Below are 18,599 nucleotides of genomic sequence, written 5' to 3'. Positions count from 1 at the left end.
ACAGCCTCACTCTCCTGCGGGGAGACCGACCACAAGCAAATTAATAAAGACACGGTACCTCGAACGGTGCTAAGCAATGTGGAAAAATAAAGTGGGGGTGGGGGAGATTGTTATTTGATATGAAGTCACTGGGGAACACATTTCTAATATTACAATAATTCACACAAGAAATGATGGTGATATTAAAAAACAACAACACAGCTAATACTCAAGTGGTGATTATGTGCCAGGCACTGTTCTAAACTCACCCAACCCCACGACAACCCTTTGAGGGGGTACTATTATTAGCCTCCCTTTAGAATGAAGAGGCCAAGCACTGGAGGAGCAGAGCTGCTTCTCCAAGGTCACAGAGCTCCCATGTGGTGAGGCTCAGGCGAACGCCTGCTCCACAGCAATGGGGCAGGGATGCCAGGACTTGGTGGCAGATGTGACAGGGAAGGTGAGAGGCAAGGATGGAGCACACCTCCCATCTGTCCCTCATTCGTAAACAGAGGCAGGCTTTTAAGGGGGCCTGGCATTTGAGAAAACTGTCTTCAAAGAAGGTAAAAGGGAGTGACCAACCTAAAGAGTGAAAAGGGAACTTGAAGGAGGCAGACAATACAGGGTCGAAAACCAAAACCAAAACCAAAACCTAGAGAGTTCTCTTGAGGTGCAGCAGGTTAGGGACCTGGCACTGTCAATGCGGTGGCTCGGGGCTCAGGTCACTGCTGTGGCATGGACTCGATCACTGTCCCAGGAACTTCCATACGCCATGGGTGCAGCCAAAAAACAAAAACCCCCAAAGCTAAAAATTATTATAAAACTGTAATTAATATCCTCATAAATAAGAGAAGATGCTATTTAGTGGGGGTGAGGGGAACTCCTGGAAATAAAATACAACAGAGAAGTAAAGGCTCTCACACAGCAGGATGAAAAGACACGGCATGAACAAAAGGAGAGCTGACGCTCATTCCAAGAAGCCCAACATTCAACCAACACAAGTTCTAGCTGGAAAAGAACAAAGAAAAGGAAGGGGAAATAATTCCCTTAAAAAAAAAAGTGTGTATGAAATTATTCTGGAACAAAAGGACATTTCCAGATTCAAAGGCCCACTGAGTATCTATCTTAACGAGTGGGATGAATGGGCACGGTTCTGCAACTTTTCAAGGTTGGAGAGAAAGTCTCAAAGCCTCCTCCAGGAAGCGGAGCAGAGGCCGCAAAGGAAAGGAAATCGATGGCCTCAGACCTCGCAGCAGAGCTCACGAGGCAGTGGGAGAGCCACCATCCAAGCCTGGCACCGGGCACGGCGGCTCAGGGGCACCCGGGCCAAATGCCCCGAGAGATTCCAACCCCTGCTAAGGAGTATGGGACAAATTAATGATACAGTCATGAAATACTAAGGAAATGATAACAAAGAGCAAGACTGGGAGAAACAAAAGACGTGGAAGAAATTTAATCAGTAGAGACACTGTAGGCTGTCGACAGTTCACACACAAAGATGCACAAAGATGTAACAACTGAATGGGTGATGGAACCCCAAAGTGTAAAGAAGGATGCTGAGAAGGGGAAGAGAGAGAGAGAGTGTGTGTGTGTGTGTGTGAGAGAGAGAGAGAGAGAATATGCATCTTCTTCCATGGGAGAAATTCAGTATCTACCTAAACCAACAAAGAGTGGCTCAAGCCCATTCTTTCACCGAACGGCAAACGGAGCTGGAGGGCGGTGGCCGGGGGAGCAGAGAGCAGGGGTGGAGAAGAACCGGCATGGGCCGGGGGCTCACTAGGCTGTTTTTATTATAAGCTCTGGAACACTTTCACTTATTAAAATATCTACATGCATCATTATCTGATACAAATAGACAGGAGATGGGGAGAGGAAAAGAAATGAGAAGACCAAGGGGGTAGAACAACATTTAAGGGATGGGACAGAAAGTCAGATAGGAAAAGGGACGCTGCAGAGGCAGATGGAGACAAGGGGCGCACGCTGCACGGAAAGCAGAGGACGAAAGCACATTAAAAAGTGTCAATGTCTTGAAGAAGAAATATGGTGATTAGTAGCCAAAAAACCATAAAGACTGGTGGTTCGCTTTTTTTTTAACTCCTAAGAATTTACGCTAACAAAATTATTCAAAAATTGAATAATGCTATGTGGGAAAATATACACATTAAAGTGTCGTCTATGACGAGGAAACCGAGAGAGAGGGTCCAGGGGAAGAGCTGGGAAAGGACGGGAGCAGAGCATCACGCGAGGAGGTGCTCTCAAAGAGCCGGGAAGAAGCAGGAAAAGGACTGATGTCTACAACCCCACAAACGTTTCCCGACACCTGCCTGGGAATCTTCAAGGTATATACAAAATAGGAGTTCCCGCTGTGGCGCAGTGGTCAATGAATCCGACGAGGAACCATGAGGGTGCGGGTTTGATCCCTGGTCGTGCTCAGTGGGTTTAGGATCCGGCGTTGCCATGAGCTGTGGTGTAGGTTTGCAGACGCGGGCTCAGATCCTGCGTTGTTGTGGCTGGGGTGCAGGCTGGCAGCTGTAGCTTGAATTAGACCCCTAGCCTGGGAATCTCCATATGCTGCTTGTGTGGCCCTGGAAAAGGACAAAAAAAGACAAAAACAAAAACAAAAAAAACAAAGTATATACAAAATAGCTGCTAATGAGCAGTATTCCTGGGATCCACAGCCTCCAGCAGACTCTTAAAAGGATCCATGCCTCCATGAAAGCATTCATTTAAATCACAGTGTTTAAAGTATTTTTCACGTGTACAAAGGAATGGTCACAAGTTTATGATTACATTTCAAGTGAGAAATATTTTTATCACCTTTAATTAAAGAGTGCAATGGATCTCATAAGTAAAAGTTGTAGTTCTTACAAGTTAAAAAAATTAAATATGAATGTAGGGGGTTTTTTTGAGCATACTTATGGAAATTAGCTAGTCTACTAATTCAGCAAGGAATTTTCTTTAATACTTCAAAAATCGACTATATCACAGATTTTAAAAATTTCACTCAGTACTTTCAGATAATAAACAGAAATAAATATCCAGAGGAGAAACAGCCGGGATGGGTCTATGTGCGTGCATCACACTAATAAACACGTTCCTGGGAGTTCTCGCTGCGGCTTGGCGGGTTACAAACCCGACTAGTATCCATGAGGATGTGGGTTCGATTCCTGGCCTCGCTCAGTGGGTTAAGCATCAGCGTTGCCTAGGGCTGCAGTGTAGGTCACAGACTCGGCTTGTATTCTGCATTGCTGTGGCTGTGGTGTAGGCTGGCAGCTATAGCTCCGACGTGACCTCTAGCCCGGCCACTTCCATATGCCGCAGGGGTGGCCGGAAAAAAAAAAAAGTGTTCCTGAAAGTTGGAGGCAGTGACCCCTGTGAGGAGGGCAGACTGGACGCTGGCACGCTCAACCCACAGGTAAGGCTGCCTCTGACCAGCAGCACAGACGGAACTCACTACGTCACTGCGCCGGGCCTCAGCTCCGTCACTGCCAACTGGCACTTCAGCTCGAAAGTTCTCTACACAGGGATCTCCAAGTCCAAAATGTTAGGACTCCACCAAGTGCTGATACGGTAAACACTGGCCATCAGATCTCTTACTGAGATTACTTTTATTTCTCTTACAGCAAAGGAAGTTAAATTACAGATTTCTGCCGGCCTCTCTGCTGGCGTGTCCCTGGGGGACTATTTTGGTAAGTTTGTTGTTTTTCAGTGCCGCACCAGCAATCAGTGTCCGGGTGTTGCGTTTTAATAACAGTCTGAAGTCAGAGTCAAGTGGGGCTCTGTGCTGTAAGCAGCAGGCGGGTCCTTGGAAAGTTAAGAGTTGCTGCTGACACAGAACTAGGGAGGCACGCCGCCAGGCAGAACCAGGACGAGGAATGTTCTTGCGAGTGGAGCACAGGTTGCATTTATTGAGGGCTCTGAGGAAGAATTTGCACCGTGAGAAATACGTTCAACGTAAATTCAGAGGCTAACCTGAGAAGTAACCAAGAGATCCGAAGTTTTAGTTTTGCAGGAAGAAGCTGAAACTACGAGGTTTTACAATTACTAGTTGGTTAAATTAGATATTTAAAATGTGCAAAAGGATTGCAAACTCATCCTCCTCTGTCTCCTAAGTCCAAATGTCTTCAGAGATTTACTTCCTATAATTAAAGGCTGCAGTTCTATCACGTCAAATTCAAGTCTCCTGTTCAGTGTAGCAAAAACGGGGGAAAGACATTTTCAGGATGGACTTTGAACATGGGCCTCGAGGAGAAGAAAAAAAAAAAAAACATGAGTTTTTAAAAATTAAATTATAATGGTTTCACTTTGGGATAAGAGCAATTCTCTCTGAAAAATCACTATCCTAGGTGCTTAAAAATGAAATTCTTTTCTCCTATGCAAGGCATACCTGCTGCCAAAAAAAAAAATAGTCCAGAATTATCTGTTCTAGTGTACAGACCGTCAGTGTCCTTAATCAACCCCAACTGATTCTACGAGCGTCAGAACGTAGCAGTTTCAGAGAGAGTTTGCTTTCTTTAGCGCATCATAATTTTGTACACATCAATACACCTACCCACATACATCCAAATACATAAACCGGCTTTTTAAAAAAAGTACCTGGTGAAAAATACAAAACGGGCTACAAATCCCAGGCTGTTCCAAAATAAACCCGTTTAAAAAGATCAACTTTTTTATGGCAAGATGTTAAGGACATGATCTTACACTGGAAAGAAAGAACCTCTGGGAGAACGCGCCTGTCTGTCACCTGGGGGAACCGAGACCATCACGAGGTACGTACGTCTGCTCGAGCTCAGCTTCCCCGCTGGTCTGAGCTGCCGTGGGCAGAACCCGGCAGGCCCAGGCTAGCACGTCTACACCACAAGGTTCTCAGCTCACAGCGCGGGCATCTGGCTGTCGGGCCACCAGCTCCCAGTTTTTACTGAGTGTTTACACAGAAAACTTAGAAAATGTAAAGAGGCCATTATTTATACTGACTTCCAGAAAAGAAGCTAAAGCCAGCACCCCCCCCCCCAAAAAATGGGTACTTAAAAGTGTTAAGTGCCGTAATGCGTTCTGCTCTGGAGGGCTCAAATGCCTCTGTGGCTACAGCACACAAACTCGCCGCAGGAAGAGCCTGCAGAGTGACATTCGGCTACGGCGCTCAGGAGCAGACATCTCCAGATGTGAGGTGCTGACATTAATTTTTTGTTTTTTAAATTTTAAACTGTGCTTCCTTCCTTGAGTCTCTCACTAGCTCCACAGGTCAACAGAGTTCTATTAAGTAACTACTCTTATTTTGTCTCTAGTAGAAAACAAAGTATTTAGTGTTGGTGGGGGTGGAGAAATCACCAGAAAATACCTAGCTGACCTTTTTATTTACTTATTTTTAATGGGCGCACTTTGCGGCATACGGCCTTCCTGGGCCAGGGATTGAATCCAAGCCACAGCTGCAACCTACACTGCAGCAGCGGCAACACCAGATCCTTTAAGCAACTGCATGGGGCTGGGGATCAAACCCGCACCAGTGCAGCAACCCAACCTGATACAGTGCGATTCTCAACCCACCGGACCACGGCAGGAGCTCCAGCACCTAGGTGATCTTGACGCAAGCGATCCCGTTTTATAAAAATATCTTTTGGAGTTCCCGCTGTGGCTCAGCAGGAACGAACCTGACTAGTGTCCATGAGGATGCGGATTCAATCCCCAGCCCTGCTCAGTGGGTTAAGGATCTGGCACTGCCATGAGCGGTGGTGTTGGCTGCAGATGTGGCTCAGATCTGGCGGTGTTGTGGCTGTGGTGTAGGCCGGCAGCTGCAGCTCCAATTCAATCCCTAGCCTGGGAACCTCCATATGGCGCAGCTCTGTAAAAAGATCCAAGCAAGTCTACAGCTTCCCATACTATCCAAGAGACTTGCCATTGGACATTTTATATGAACTTTCACCAATGAAAGGAGTTGCCTATAATCACTTTCAACTGTCCAAGGCTGACAGGCACCCTGAAGTAATTCCAACCAGATCCCTAAACTTAAGAAGTTTGCCTCATATTCTTAGAGATTAAGCTGCTCTTGGAGATAGTAAATAAAATCTTTCAAATATCCACTGCTCTAAAAATAAAAATAACATCCTGGCAATACCACCCTACGCGAATGTGGGATGTACAGCATTCACAATGGAGCTACAAGGTGATTAAAAGGTACCCAATCGACAGGGGCAGACACATGCAGGTCCTTCTAGGTCATCTGGGTCTAAGAGCCCTTGGTCCCTCCAAAATCTCACTCGCCGGCTCTCCTTTCCCAACACCTGGGACTGGATGGATATAGCACGCAGAGGATTAAAACCCTATTATAAACGTCTCAGCTGCAGGGCCCACCCAGTTGCAAATCCCAGTTTCTCATATCTGTTTCTAATATCACTCTTCAATAAAAAGCAGCAGCAGGGAACACACAAGGTGCGCCTACAGCTTCTCATAGTGCCAAAAACAAGGACGTGTTTTCAAAAAAAAAACAAAGAAAGAAAAGAAAAGAGAGTTCCTGTCACAGCACAGCAGAAACCAATGCTATGACAGGAAGCATGAGGCTGCAGGTTCGATCCCTGGCCTTGCTCAGTGGGTTAAGGATCCTGTGTTGCTGTGGCTGTGGTGTAGGCCAGCAGCTGTAGCTGGATTCAATCCCTAGCCTGGGAACCTCCATATGCCGAGGGTGTGGCCCTAAAAAGCAAAAAAAAGAAAGGACATGTCTATAGGCCACAGGAGCCAACTGAAAGTGCTGCCGATGGCCCAAGCTAGTGCAATTTGAGCAGCAAAATAAATAACAGTATTGAATTCAAACCCAAAGTGTAAAATCAATATCCATGTGTATTTACTGATATAAATAACTGAAATAACTGAAAATGGAAACAAATGGGGGGGGGAGGATAGTTAAATCTCCTGTATGGACACCCAAGAAAATTACGTAGATCCTTCTCCCTCAAGGAGGTGGACGGGAGCGCATCCCCACTTAACACAGGATCCACCAGGATGCAGGTTCAATCCCTGGCTCTGCCCAGTGCATTAAGGATCTGGTGTTGCTGTGAGCTGTGGTGTAGGTCGCAGACACAGACAGCTTGGATCTGGTGTGGCTGCGGCTGTGACCCAGGCCAGCAGCTGCAGCTCGGATTCGGCCCCCAGCCTGGGACGTTCCCATTTCCATCCTGTATCCCCTGGAACATCTAGTTCCGCGAGGAAACATGCTAGGAGTTCGTCAGGGGTAGCGATCTCTAAGCCTGGGAAGAAAACAGGTCTGAGGAGGGCATCTGGGGCTGCAAAGAGGCGAGAAGGGAGGAAAGGACCAGGGAAGGATGACAGCACTTGGGAGAGGAAGGCGGAGCGTCAGGCAGGTGCAAAGAGAACACGAAGATTTTGCAAATTATGGGCAGATCGATGCTGCTGCTAAGAAAGGGCCGTGAGAGGTGGGAAGTGGAGGCAGCAGGGGCAGCAGAAAGTCAGCTGCAAGGCCTCCCTGCCCACAGCTTCCCAGAGCGGGTCGGAGGCCTGAGGCTCACCGTCTTGGCACATCGATTTGACTCGGGGGTAAATTCAAGCCTTTTAAAACAAACACGTAACACGGTAAAACGCAAAATCTGCCAAGCTATCAAAAATAAAATGTAAGGCTTACCACTGCCCTGCCTGCCCCAGGGCAGGCCGCTCTCTTGCAGCCATGGGAGAAATGGCAGAGGCTTTCAGAGAAGGAAGGGCACCGCCTTGCTGTGGTTTCAGGCATCTGAGACATCAACTGCGCTCACTCTCCCCACGTGAGTCACAATCAAGTCAAGTGAAATTTGGGATCTCTGTGCTGGGCTAACCTTTGCAAAAAGCCTTCTGAAACAGGGAGGTTCTTTTCTGATCTGTCTGTTCTTTGTGGCGAATAACTGTAAGTAAGGCCAAGGCGTGATTGCAAATTCGTCATTTGCTACAATTTAAGACTACTTCGCTCCCATATTTTTCTCCAACACAGATTTTACCATAGATCCTCGGCTTTCGTCCAGTGTCTTCACATCAGGAGTCACAGAAAAGCAGCGATTCGAATCTAAAAGGGACCCTAGACAACAGCGGTCTGCCTCAGACCAGGAATGTTGGCCAGCTTCTTCCTTCCTATACTATTCCTTCAGTCGCAGCTGAGTAATACATAAAAATTTCAAAGAGGGAAGCATAGCGAGAAGACCGCAAAAACACATGGTGTTAAAAGAGAGAGAGGGAGGGAGAGAGAGAAAGCAGGTCTGAGGCATTCGTCTCTCAGAGGGCATTTCCTGAGGGGAAGCCTCCGTCCTGGGCTGGTCCTGCCAGAGCCCACGTCAACGGGCTGCCCACATGGATGCTTTAGGCGAGTGTACAGTTCCCTTTGGGATCAACGAAACTCAGGCTGCCTGTCCGTGTTCCTTTCAGTAAATTAAAACCAGCATTTGTGCACGTGCAAGAGCTTTAGTCCTCCGGACGCTCAAAAACAGGTTCATTACATAAAAGCAGACTACTGGAGATCATCTGAAGAGTTTCTAGCATCATTCCCCAAGATCATGAATTTCAGGAAGGCACAATACCAGCCCACCTACCACACTTCATAAGGCAGATTTCTATCCAAAGCACTTCTTCTTCACTCATCATACAACACGGTATTCTGAGAAACAAAGATTTCTTTCTTTCTTTTTTTTTTTTTTTTTTTTTGTCCTTTTAAGGGCCGCACCTGCGGCATAATGGAGGTTCCCAGGCTAGGGGTCCGATCAGAGCTGTAGCTGCCAGCCTACGCCACAGCCACAGCCATGCCAGATCTGAGCTCAGATCCAAGCCACACCTGCGACCTACACACCTACACCACAGCTCACGGCCACACCGGATCCTCAACCCACTGAGCAAGGCCAGGGGTCACATCCACATCCTCATGGATACTAGTCGGATTCGTCCTACTGCGCCACAGTGGGAACCCCTTGAGTTCCTTCTTTGAAGCCACAGTCAATTCCATGATAACCCACTGAATTCACAAAGACATCTGAAGCAGCCAAGAAATCTAGGTTGCCAAGTGCCTAACCTGCAGCTGACAGCAACCCTTCAGGTGAATATCACCATCATCCCCTCTCAGCTGCTGAGTCCTACAGGAGCTTGGAGAGATCAAGCAGCTGGCCGAGGTCTTCAGGGCTATTACGGCGGCAGAGGGAGGCCTCGCACCCAGGCTGACTCCAAAGTCCAAGTTCCGGTCCCAACTCCTGCTCCCCCCGTGAGCCGTTCATGACTTTTACTCTCAACGGGGCTGAAAAGTTGGATTTTTTAGTATGTCCACCTACAAGGACTTTTTTGAGGGCTAGTCCGTTTTAACCCTTTCAGAACCCTGGCCATCCCCTACGTTACGATTATACTGCCAAGTCTTTTTTTACCAGCAGTACAGCTGGTACCTAAGTGACACGGCCCACAGGAGACAGCAAGGGCCCCCGGACTTCCTAAATCTCAAGAGAATTAACTGCATGAACAGTCAGCACACTGCTATCAGCAAAACTGTGGAGATTTGACAGTGCTGATCAGCTACAAAATTGCCGGACAGATTTCCTATTACTGTGCAAACGAGCATATTGAGTTAACCCCCAAAATATCACCAACGGAAAGCAATTAACAGCATTCCCAACCCAAATCAGATCTCAGGCCTCAGAGCCATGTACTCTGACGAGATTTTGCAATGGAAAGCCGGGTGAAAATAATTTTTATTTCTCAGAAGCTGTTTAAAAATAAACACAAAAGTTCACACTTTAGAAAGCACTTCCTTTACTTCGGAAATCTTTTTCAAGATACAAGCCTGTTTGTTTAATCTAAAACAAGAGCCCGGGTTTCACAAGCTGCTGTTTAATCAGTAGCAGAGGCCCACCGGCTTCACAGACTTCCGTGAGGTCCTTTATCTGGACCTGCTAAAAGCTTCCGCTGTACTCGGTGACCTAATATGCCACAGAACAATGGAGGTGGGTTTCCTCGTGTCCCCACTACCCTGATACCAACAACAAGCCGTGGACTCAGAGGAGCTGCCTTGGCGCGTACAAGATCCTCCTTCGTGATGTGAATCCTGAGAATCTTACAAAAGGCACACAAATATTTTCCAAGAGAAGAAAGGCCTGATAACTATGATCTGGGGAAAAGCCTTTCCCACCTGTAATCTTAGCCTGGTCCGTGAACTGTGAGTGAAACAGCGGACGTCCTCTCTCTACTTGAGCTTCCTAGGATCTGTCTACACAGGCCCCTTGCAGAGAAGAGATCCTCAGGAAGAGAGGCCCCCAGGGAGGGCGAAAGGAACTCTCGGGGTGACAAAGAGAGAGGCCCCAGATAAAATTCAACCAAGAAGTGCTCTCTTGCCTGATGGGCAAAGGTAATCCACATTTTCACAAAGCTTAGTATGACTGAATAGGTAAGTAGCTTTTTCAACTTCAGAAGCTAGACAGGATTTTGGATGCCAAAGAAACCGTGGAGAGGGGAACTTCACTTTAAATGGTGAATTTTAGTTAACTGCCTCATTTCCCCATGCAAACAGGCTGGCAAAGGAGAAAACTCAAGTATTTTTCCCAACCTCCTCTTGAAAAGCCACGCTTTCTCCAAGGCACTACAGAAACCAGTCTGAGCTCTCCGAGAATAAAGCCAAGGGAGGCCAAGATCCTATGCAATGGATCTACCTTGAATTTGACAATGGCCAGCCCGCCCTTCATATGGAGCACAGGCCCCCAAAGGGAACTGTTACCAACACTGAGCCACTCTTTTATCGATCATGTGTGTTCCAGAGGGGTTCCTCTTTCGTAATCAGGGAGCTCGCTTATCAGAATTATCTCAAAGGTTTCTTTATCCTTTTTGGTCTAATACATCTTGGTCAAGAAACCACCTCCGTTAATAGGGATTAATCATCTCTATGAATGGAAATTGCTAACCCCCCACATCTACGTGTGACTGTGCACCTTTCCACACAATTTAACCCCAGCTACTTGTCATTCACACGCCAACAGTCTAACCATACACCCTCCAAGCGACGGAATATGAAGGGAAAATCTACAAAAGTTGCTCTAAGTCACAAAATAGTTCTTTATGATTTTTTTAATGGCGAGTTCTAATATTTCCATTTATGGATTAATTTTCCTGATTGCTTGGTTTTGTAATACTGCAACAAAAACTTCAATTCATAATTCATACCTCCATACAATAGTAAGAGAAGGGAATAAAACGCAAGTTAAGAGGTTTATAGGCAGACACATTTCCAAAGGTTCCTACACTAAATGTTTTTCAAAATATGTAAAAATTCGATGAAGTGCAAAGTCATCTGCAAACTTCTTGACTCCCTTGCACATACATATATACTTTTATCCACTATCCTACCCTAGTGCTATTCTTCTTGTCTCGTCTTTTTTTGGCCGCACCTGCGGCATATGGAAGTTCCCAGGCCAGGGATCAAACTTGAGCCACCACAGAGACATTGCCAGATCCTGAACCCACTGCGCCAAGCAAGAATTCCTCTAGTGCTAATTTCCAATTTCACCATCAGCATCTTTCAATATCAGCATCTCCCCACACAGTCTTTTATAATTTCCCAGGTACTTTGTGACTCTTACCTGGGCTGCCTGCACACTCTGCATGATATTCACCCTTCTTCTCTATCAGATCAGAAAGCAGAATTCATCTTACAAATATTTGACCTAAGGCACTGGCAGAAATTTAGCCATACATTGCATGGTACAATGCTACCAGTTAATACTCAACCTAAGGGCATTCAATGACAAAAGATGGTGTGGCTGTGGAAACAATTACGAGTAACTTTCGTTGCAGATGTGTTTGAAAACTACGTCTTTACTAGAGACAGTACCTTCTGCATTCTGGCCCCAATTAACATCATTCTAAAATAACTCTTGACCTCCAGAGTATTCTAAACAGCTAAGAGACTTCAAGTGGTAAAGCGGAAAAAAATCACCCTACTAGGGGTTTTAGTTGTGGCTCCAACTACAATTTAGCTGTGTCACCTTGGGGTGCCCAGGGCCTCAAGATCTTCAACTGCAAAACAAAAAGATTGGACTAAATTGTCCTTAAGGACCCTTTTATCTCTCAAATTCCATGAATCTATGATATTTCAGTCTCCCCTCATTCCAAAGATAAGCAGCAGATGATAACAGCAAGTTAGCCTAGATTTTTTTCTTTTCCCCTTTAAAAAAAGTATTCAACTTAGGATGCTTTCCTGGATTGAAGTTTTACATGGGAAAACAAACCACAAATGAAAATGATGTGGAGAAAATGGGAAGAAAAGAAGAAAAATCACACACTGACATAGCTAAAATAGAAACTTCAATCACCCTTGGGCCATTCTGTCAATAGTTATTCAAAGACTGCTACTCCAATCACTGGCTTCCTAAAACAGAGCTATTTATAGAGTTGTTTCCTTCCCATCCCCAGAGATTCAATCCGAATAAAAAGCACAGCGTCTAAAATCAATTTACAACTTCAGAACAAGTTGCAACGAGCGAAGGAAACTCCGCGCAGCTCCCCCAAGTCATTTGCATTTAAGTATGATTAGGGCTAAGAAACGGTTCTTATTATAAGATGTGAGACAAGCACAGGAGGCAGGTGACATCTGGAAAAGGAAGCAGAACTGCCAAAAAGGGATGTAGGCTGAGGACCTTCGGGCAACAGGTCCAGAGCCGATACTGCAGCCTACCCGGGGCGGGGCGGGGCGGGGCGGGGGTGTCGGTCGCTGCGGCCCCGCTTGCTGCCCTCCTTAGCCCCAACCGCATCGCCTCGCCCCCGCTTCGGCCCTGGAGAGGCAGCCCCCGCTCCCTCCGCCCCACGCCCCTGCGGCAGAACCTCCCTAATCACTCGCTTTCCCGGGCCTCTCGCCCCGGCAGGCCCTCCGATTCCTCGGCGCTGAGGCCGGACCGGGCCTGCAGCCTCCTCCTTCCTCGCCGCCCCCGTCGCAGCGGCCCCGCAGCCCAGTCCCCGCAGCCGGGTCCCTGCCTCGGGCCCGCTCACCTGCACCTGTTTGCGGAAGTGGTGCGGCCCCGGCATTGCCGGCGGCCAGGAGCAGCAACAGCAGCAGCAGCAACGCCGGTGGCCCCGGCATCTCGCCCACAGCGCGGCTCGGGGGCCGGCTCTCGGGTCGTCTTCCGTCCGTCCGTCGGTCGGTCGGTCCTGCCTCCCTCCGTCGCCTCAGCGGCACCCGCGCCGGCTGCTCCTGAGCACACGTCGCTTCAGCCCAACCTCAGCCCGGCCCCTGGTCCGCACCCACCGCTCAGACCACAGAAACACCATCCTTCCCGCCCGCCCGTCTGCGCCGCCACCGCCGCCGCCTCTTAACAGCAGCAACGGCAGCCGCTCTGCGGAGCCGCGGGCCTGGGCAGCCGCGCTCCCACCGCCATGATGGGCTGCGTCATGTGACGTAGGGCGGGGGCGGGACGGCGTGAATGACAGCCCATCCCTCTAATCATCAGTTCCACACAGACCACGGAGGCCCCGCCCATCGCCCTGGCGGAGGGAGGGCGGCCGCCCGGTGCGCCCCCTGCAGACCCAGGAGTGCGTGGGAAGCAGGTGATGCCGACAATTATTTTAAATATTTAAAAAAAGAGAAGTATAAAGAAGATAATAAAAAGCATCCAGAATCCATTCTGATTTTTTTCTAAGTACTTTAAAACATGTAAAAATAGGCCTGTTTTATCTTCTGCCTTTTCTACCTGCAAGAGGCGTTTTAGACTTTCCTCCTTAGGTTGACCTACACATCCTATCACCCATCAAGGAGCTTCGGGATTTTTTTTTTTTCTTTCAACCCAACGAGAATAGAGTACCACTCCCCTAGCACCCACTAAATTCAGCTCCTGAACTCAGGTTGTTTCCCTGTCCTCTCCCGGTAACCTAGCACACCCTTTCCGCCGTCAAGCCTCACCTGAAGGATGACGTCATCTAAGAAAGCCTTTCCCAGCCCCAGGAGAAATGACTATCACCTCCCAGTGCCCCGCCCTGGCCCTGGGCAGACTGCTAGCCCACCTGCCATATTTTATTGTTCCTGAGATTGTAAATTCCCTGAGGACAGGAACTGTGCCCAGAGGCAGCTGGGCAAGTACCCCGGGACTGGTGGAGGCCCTGGTCCCACTAGGCATCCTCTAAAGGGATGGTGCCTGGGTCCTAGTCTCAGCGTCAGGAAGGAGCAGTTCCTAGGTGCCTGCCTCTCCCCACCAATACACAAGGCGCAGCCAACAGGTGAGGAGAGACCATCCTTCCTCAGCAAGGGTAGAGAAAGTACTTTCCCAGGAGAAGTAACATAGTGATCAGAGTTCTGGAAGTTGGGAAAATGCGGGGCTCTTCTGAAGAATGCACTCATAGTCCAGTTTTGTGCATGAGAAGGACTGATTTGAATCTTATCAGATGGAACTCTACCAACTGGCAGCCTTAAAGCCTCCCCAGTTCTCCAGACTCCTCAACCGTCCATCCTAAATGCCAGCTCTCTGTGGTGCTAACCCCCAGACTATGCCCAGAGAGTATCTGCTGAATGATTAAGGCAAGCCAATAAACACCTAAGAAAACAGACACACAGACTATGCCCAGAGAGTATCTGCTGAATGATTAAGGCAAGCCAATAAACACCTAAAACAGCTGGAATGTGGAAGCGCCGGGTTAGCCTCTATGGCTGTCTGCTGATGTCTACATGGGAAAGGAAAGCGAGGCAAAGGTCTAGAAAAGAGACACAGTCACCCTGTTGTGCTTCTCCTTGGATCAGGAAGCTCTGGACTTTGAGTTTGAGGAAGCCAGGCAGGGCTCAGGCTGTGTACTGGGAGGAGTCACAGTATTTGTTTGCAGTACTGCAGGCCCAACCAAAGCCCTGCCTCATAATCCTTGTGGCTGTTAATCATAATTAAACTGTACTCCAACAACAACACACCAGACCACAATCCCAAAGCAGGTTTCATTATTATATGAACATCCCAAAGTTGTTTTTTGTTTTGTTTTTTTTAAAAAAAAACAAACAAAACTTCCTTTCCACTTCACGGAACAGGGGTTAAGGTACACATTCCTCAGAGGGTGTCTGATGGAAACATTTACCCTACCACCTACTGCGCCACTCACACCTTTGCTCAGGGCTTCTCTTAAAGACTTCGAGTCAGAAAACTCATAAAGCAAATGAGAGCCTATTTGCTTTGTGTAGTTTCGTCCAGGAAGCAGAAAACAGCCTTTGGCACAATTTGGGATTAGATCGCTATGATGAGAAGCAGTATCTTTCAGTGTTCCAATAGCTGTTCTCACCTGTGCTCAGCCTCTTCCAATTTTTCTTGCATGTGAAGCCATCACTTGAATGACTCTACGGGCAGTGTCTGTCCTGCCAGCAAGCTCTGGCGGAGGGCTGGATGTGGAGGGCTGTAGATTCAGTTGAGTGCTGGATGAGCAGGTATCTCTGGGGTCTGGAGCCCAGTGGGTACCCTAAATGCTTGCAGGGCTGAACTGGATCGAATGGTGCGTCCATGAGGGGCCTGTCAGTGGGATGCTGGAGCCAGCTGGTACCAGCTCATAAAAACCAATCGTTAAACCTTTAGGAATTTTGCATGCCAGTTGTTAGACACAGCCATTGTTGAAAATGAATGTATATAAACCTGCAATTAAAGAAATTATATTAAAACAAAAGTAATAAGGAGAAGCATTTTCAGAATGGAAGGCAAAGAGAACAGCGGCATAAATTGTCAAAATCAACTTCCGTAGAACTCTAGAAATTAGCTGAAATTAGCCAAACAACACAAGGACCAATTATTAAAGAAAAATGGCTGAATTCCAGTAAGGGCTGTGAGCTTTGTGGCGTTTTCACTTGCTGTAGTCCCATTCTTCTCTCCCATCTCCATGGCAGCCTTAAAAACACCAGCCACACAACCACAATAGCTGTGAAAATGCACAGCCTATCAGCTACTGGAGGGGACAGAACAGGTTTGGAACTCCTCCAAAAGCTGCATCTTCAGAGAACTGTCACTATTTGACCTCGCAGGAAGCTCCCTAGAAAGGCACCATTCTCAGGATTTGTCTTTATTTGATAGGACTCAGAACTCCCTAAGTGAAAACAGCTCTATTCTCAGTTTGTTGCAAATAATCAATGGCAATTGTTTAACATTCCAGCTTCCTGAGCCAGTGATACCGGTTGGCCAACTAAAAACTTAAAAGAGAAATGTAGAGAATGGGCTTTGAAAATCTTCAATTTAGTCCTGGAAGTCTAGAAAGTCATAGGCATGCACGAGGCTGTGCACATGGCCAAGAAAGACATGAGAAGACGCAAATCTTTCATCCCTGGCTGAGGCTTTATGCGAGCAGGGGGTGAAGGCTGAGGCAGAATTTTAAACTGCAGAGTATCGAAGGCATGCCTCAACACATGTACGTTTATCAAAAACCAAGTAGACATATTGGTTCAAGGAATTTAAGGAAATCTCTGTAAAAACATTAGCTGACCATTAAGCTAGCTGAACACACAATAAAAAGTGCACGCTTTGCAGAATTAATCCAGGAAAGTCACTAAACAAATGAATGATGGCAGTAGCAACAACAACAAATGGCAAAAACAAAATAAACCCTGGGAAAGGGGAATATCAAAGAAAACTAGTTTCCAGAATTGTCACATTATGTGATTTAAAATGTACAGATTTCCAGGAGTTCCTGCTGTGGCACAGTGGGTTAAGAATCCAACTGCCATGGCTCCGGTTGCTGAGGAGGTGTGGGTTTGAGCACTAGCCCAGTGCAGTGGGTTAAAGGATCTGGCATTGTTGCAGTTGAGGCATGGGTCACAGCTGCAGTTCGGATTTAGTTCCTGTCCATGGGTGCGGCCATTAAAATAAAATAAAATAAAATGTCTAGTTTTCAAACAACAACAACAACGACAAATTACAAGACATGAAAAGAAACAGGAAAATACCCAACACACACAGTATAAAAAAGCAGTAGTAAAACTTTTCCTGAGGAAGCTGAGAAAATGGATTTAATAGACAAAACATATTGTTGTGAGCCACACGGGAAGTCCAGACAAAACTTATAAATAAAAACCCATAAAATTAATTTTTTAAAAATCCTTGTAAATCAGCAATGTTAACTATGTTCAAAAAACTAAAGGAAACCATCTTTAAATCATTAAAGGCTGGCTGAAAGAAGTTAAACAAGACCTGAATAAATGGAAACACATCCCACGTGCATGGATCAGAAGATCCAAGGTGATGCTGGTGGCTGTGTCATCCTGGCACACGGTTCCCAGGTGGGGCCTGCTGACCTCTCTGCTGCCCAGCCCCCGTGGTGGCTGCTTAACGTCCTGAGCCCAAGCCCAGCGCTTCTGTGGCTGCCCACTGCTCTCTAGCCACTTCTCAGCCCAGCCTCTCAGAACCTCAGCAGCTTCTTGAAACAAACTCTCAGCTCCTTCAAGCTTCGGCAAGGCTCCTTGGTGGCTCCTTCTGGTGGGGACAGCCAGCGCCACCGGGATGGTGCCGAATCAGACTATCTTCATCAAGCATTGGCTGCAGTCAGGCACTGCACGGGGCAGTGGAGGGGCCCCGCTGGACTTCTCTGCTTCTTGTCAGGGCCTGGGCACCCATCCCTGTCACCGTCTGCCCCCCAACTCGTCATCATTCCCCAGAGCACTTTTCACTCTCTGCTCTTAGGCTTATCACTTGTCACCCTCTGTTAGAACAGCAGTCCCATGAGGGGGACCCCTGTTGGTGGACATCTGGCTGCAGCCCCACTGCTAGAAGGCTCCTGGCACCCGTGGGACCTCCAGCTGCCATTGTGGAGTAGCTGTGGGTTCACGGCGTGTGGGGACCCAGGCTGGCCAATGCCCCTGTGTCCAGCCAGTGCATCCCTCACAGTCTGCAGGGTGAGCCAGCCAGAGGCAAGGCCACCTCCCCAGCTCTTCCAGGAAAATCTGGCGCAGGCTTAGCCCTCTTACCCCATTCAACCAGACACAGGGCTTCATCGCTTCCCCTGCGTCTCTCCCACGTCCACTCTGCCCCCTTCTGACCGCCACTGCCCAACTGGGTCCCCAGCTGCCCTTGGGGGTCATTCTGTCCCTTGCCCTCCCTCCCCTCTGCCCTGTCCGCTTTCCCCAGTGTCATCTTCCTAGACAAAGCTCTGCATGTCACTCTTCTTCCTAAAGGCACGCTGCAGCCCTTGTCCACCCAAGGCTTCTGGCTGGTCTGCCAGATTTCAGACTCCATCAGCCCTTCTTCCCTGCATGCTGACCCCTCCCTCAAAGGCGTTCCCTCCACTCTTACTTCTTACTGTTGATGCAACCTGGGCTGCTCTCTATACCCCCTCCTGATTCCTTCTCCAGGCCCCTCCCCGTGCCTCTGGCAGGACTCCCCCCCCCCAATCATGATTGGGCTCCTTGTTCTGCATTCTAATGGCTGCTGTCTGTGGTCCGAAGCCTCCTCTAGAGCTGGGCATGTGTTCTGTTCACATCTGCTCCTCACCTGTCATTCATGGATGAGGCCAACAAATGTAGGAGGTTGTGATGTATCATGCCGAGTCCAGGCACCAGAGTGAACCAGAAGAGGAGGCCAGGGGGAGCCAGGGCTGCCTTGAGAAGGTTCGCCTGGCCCAGCTTCCTGGCTCCCAGCCCATGGCACTGAGGCTGCCATACAGGGGTGACCGCCTGCCTCAGCCCC

General features: G+C 48.0%; 1 protein-coding gene across 2 annotated transcripts in view; it reads right to left on the bottom strand.

Moving 5' to 3' along the window:
- The window catches only part of LMTK2 (lemur tyrosine kinase 2), an 81,966-nt gene extending 68,600 nt beyond the window's left edge, over window positions 1-13,366 (bottom strand). Inside the window, exon 1 of one of the 2 annotated variants that reach the window (XM_047779522.1) lies at window positions 12,961-13,366. In XM_047779522.1, the coding sequence (XP_047635478.1) occupies window positions 12,961-13,051 (91 nt within the window). In that variant the 5' untranslated portion in view covers window positions 13,052-13,366. The remainder of the gene's footprint in view (window positions 1-12,960) is intronic. The other variant, XM_047779523.1, reaches the window with a different exon arrangement.
- Window positions 13,367-18,599: the final 5,233 nt, after the last annotated feature.

The sequence above is a fragment of the Phacochoerus africanus genome, chromosome 5, assembly GCF_016906955.1.
Source record: "Phacochoerus africanus isolate WHEZ1 chromosome 5, ROS_Pafr_v1, whole genome shotgun sequence".
NCBI lineage: Eukaryota > Metazoa > Chordata > Mammalia > Artiodactyla > Suidae > Phacochoerus > Phacochoerus africanus.
This window is presented reverse-complemented; position numbering and strand designations above follow the sequence as displayed.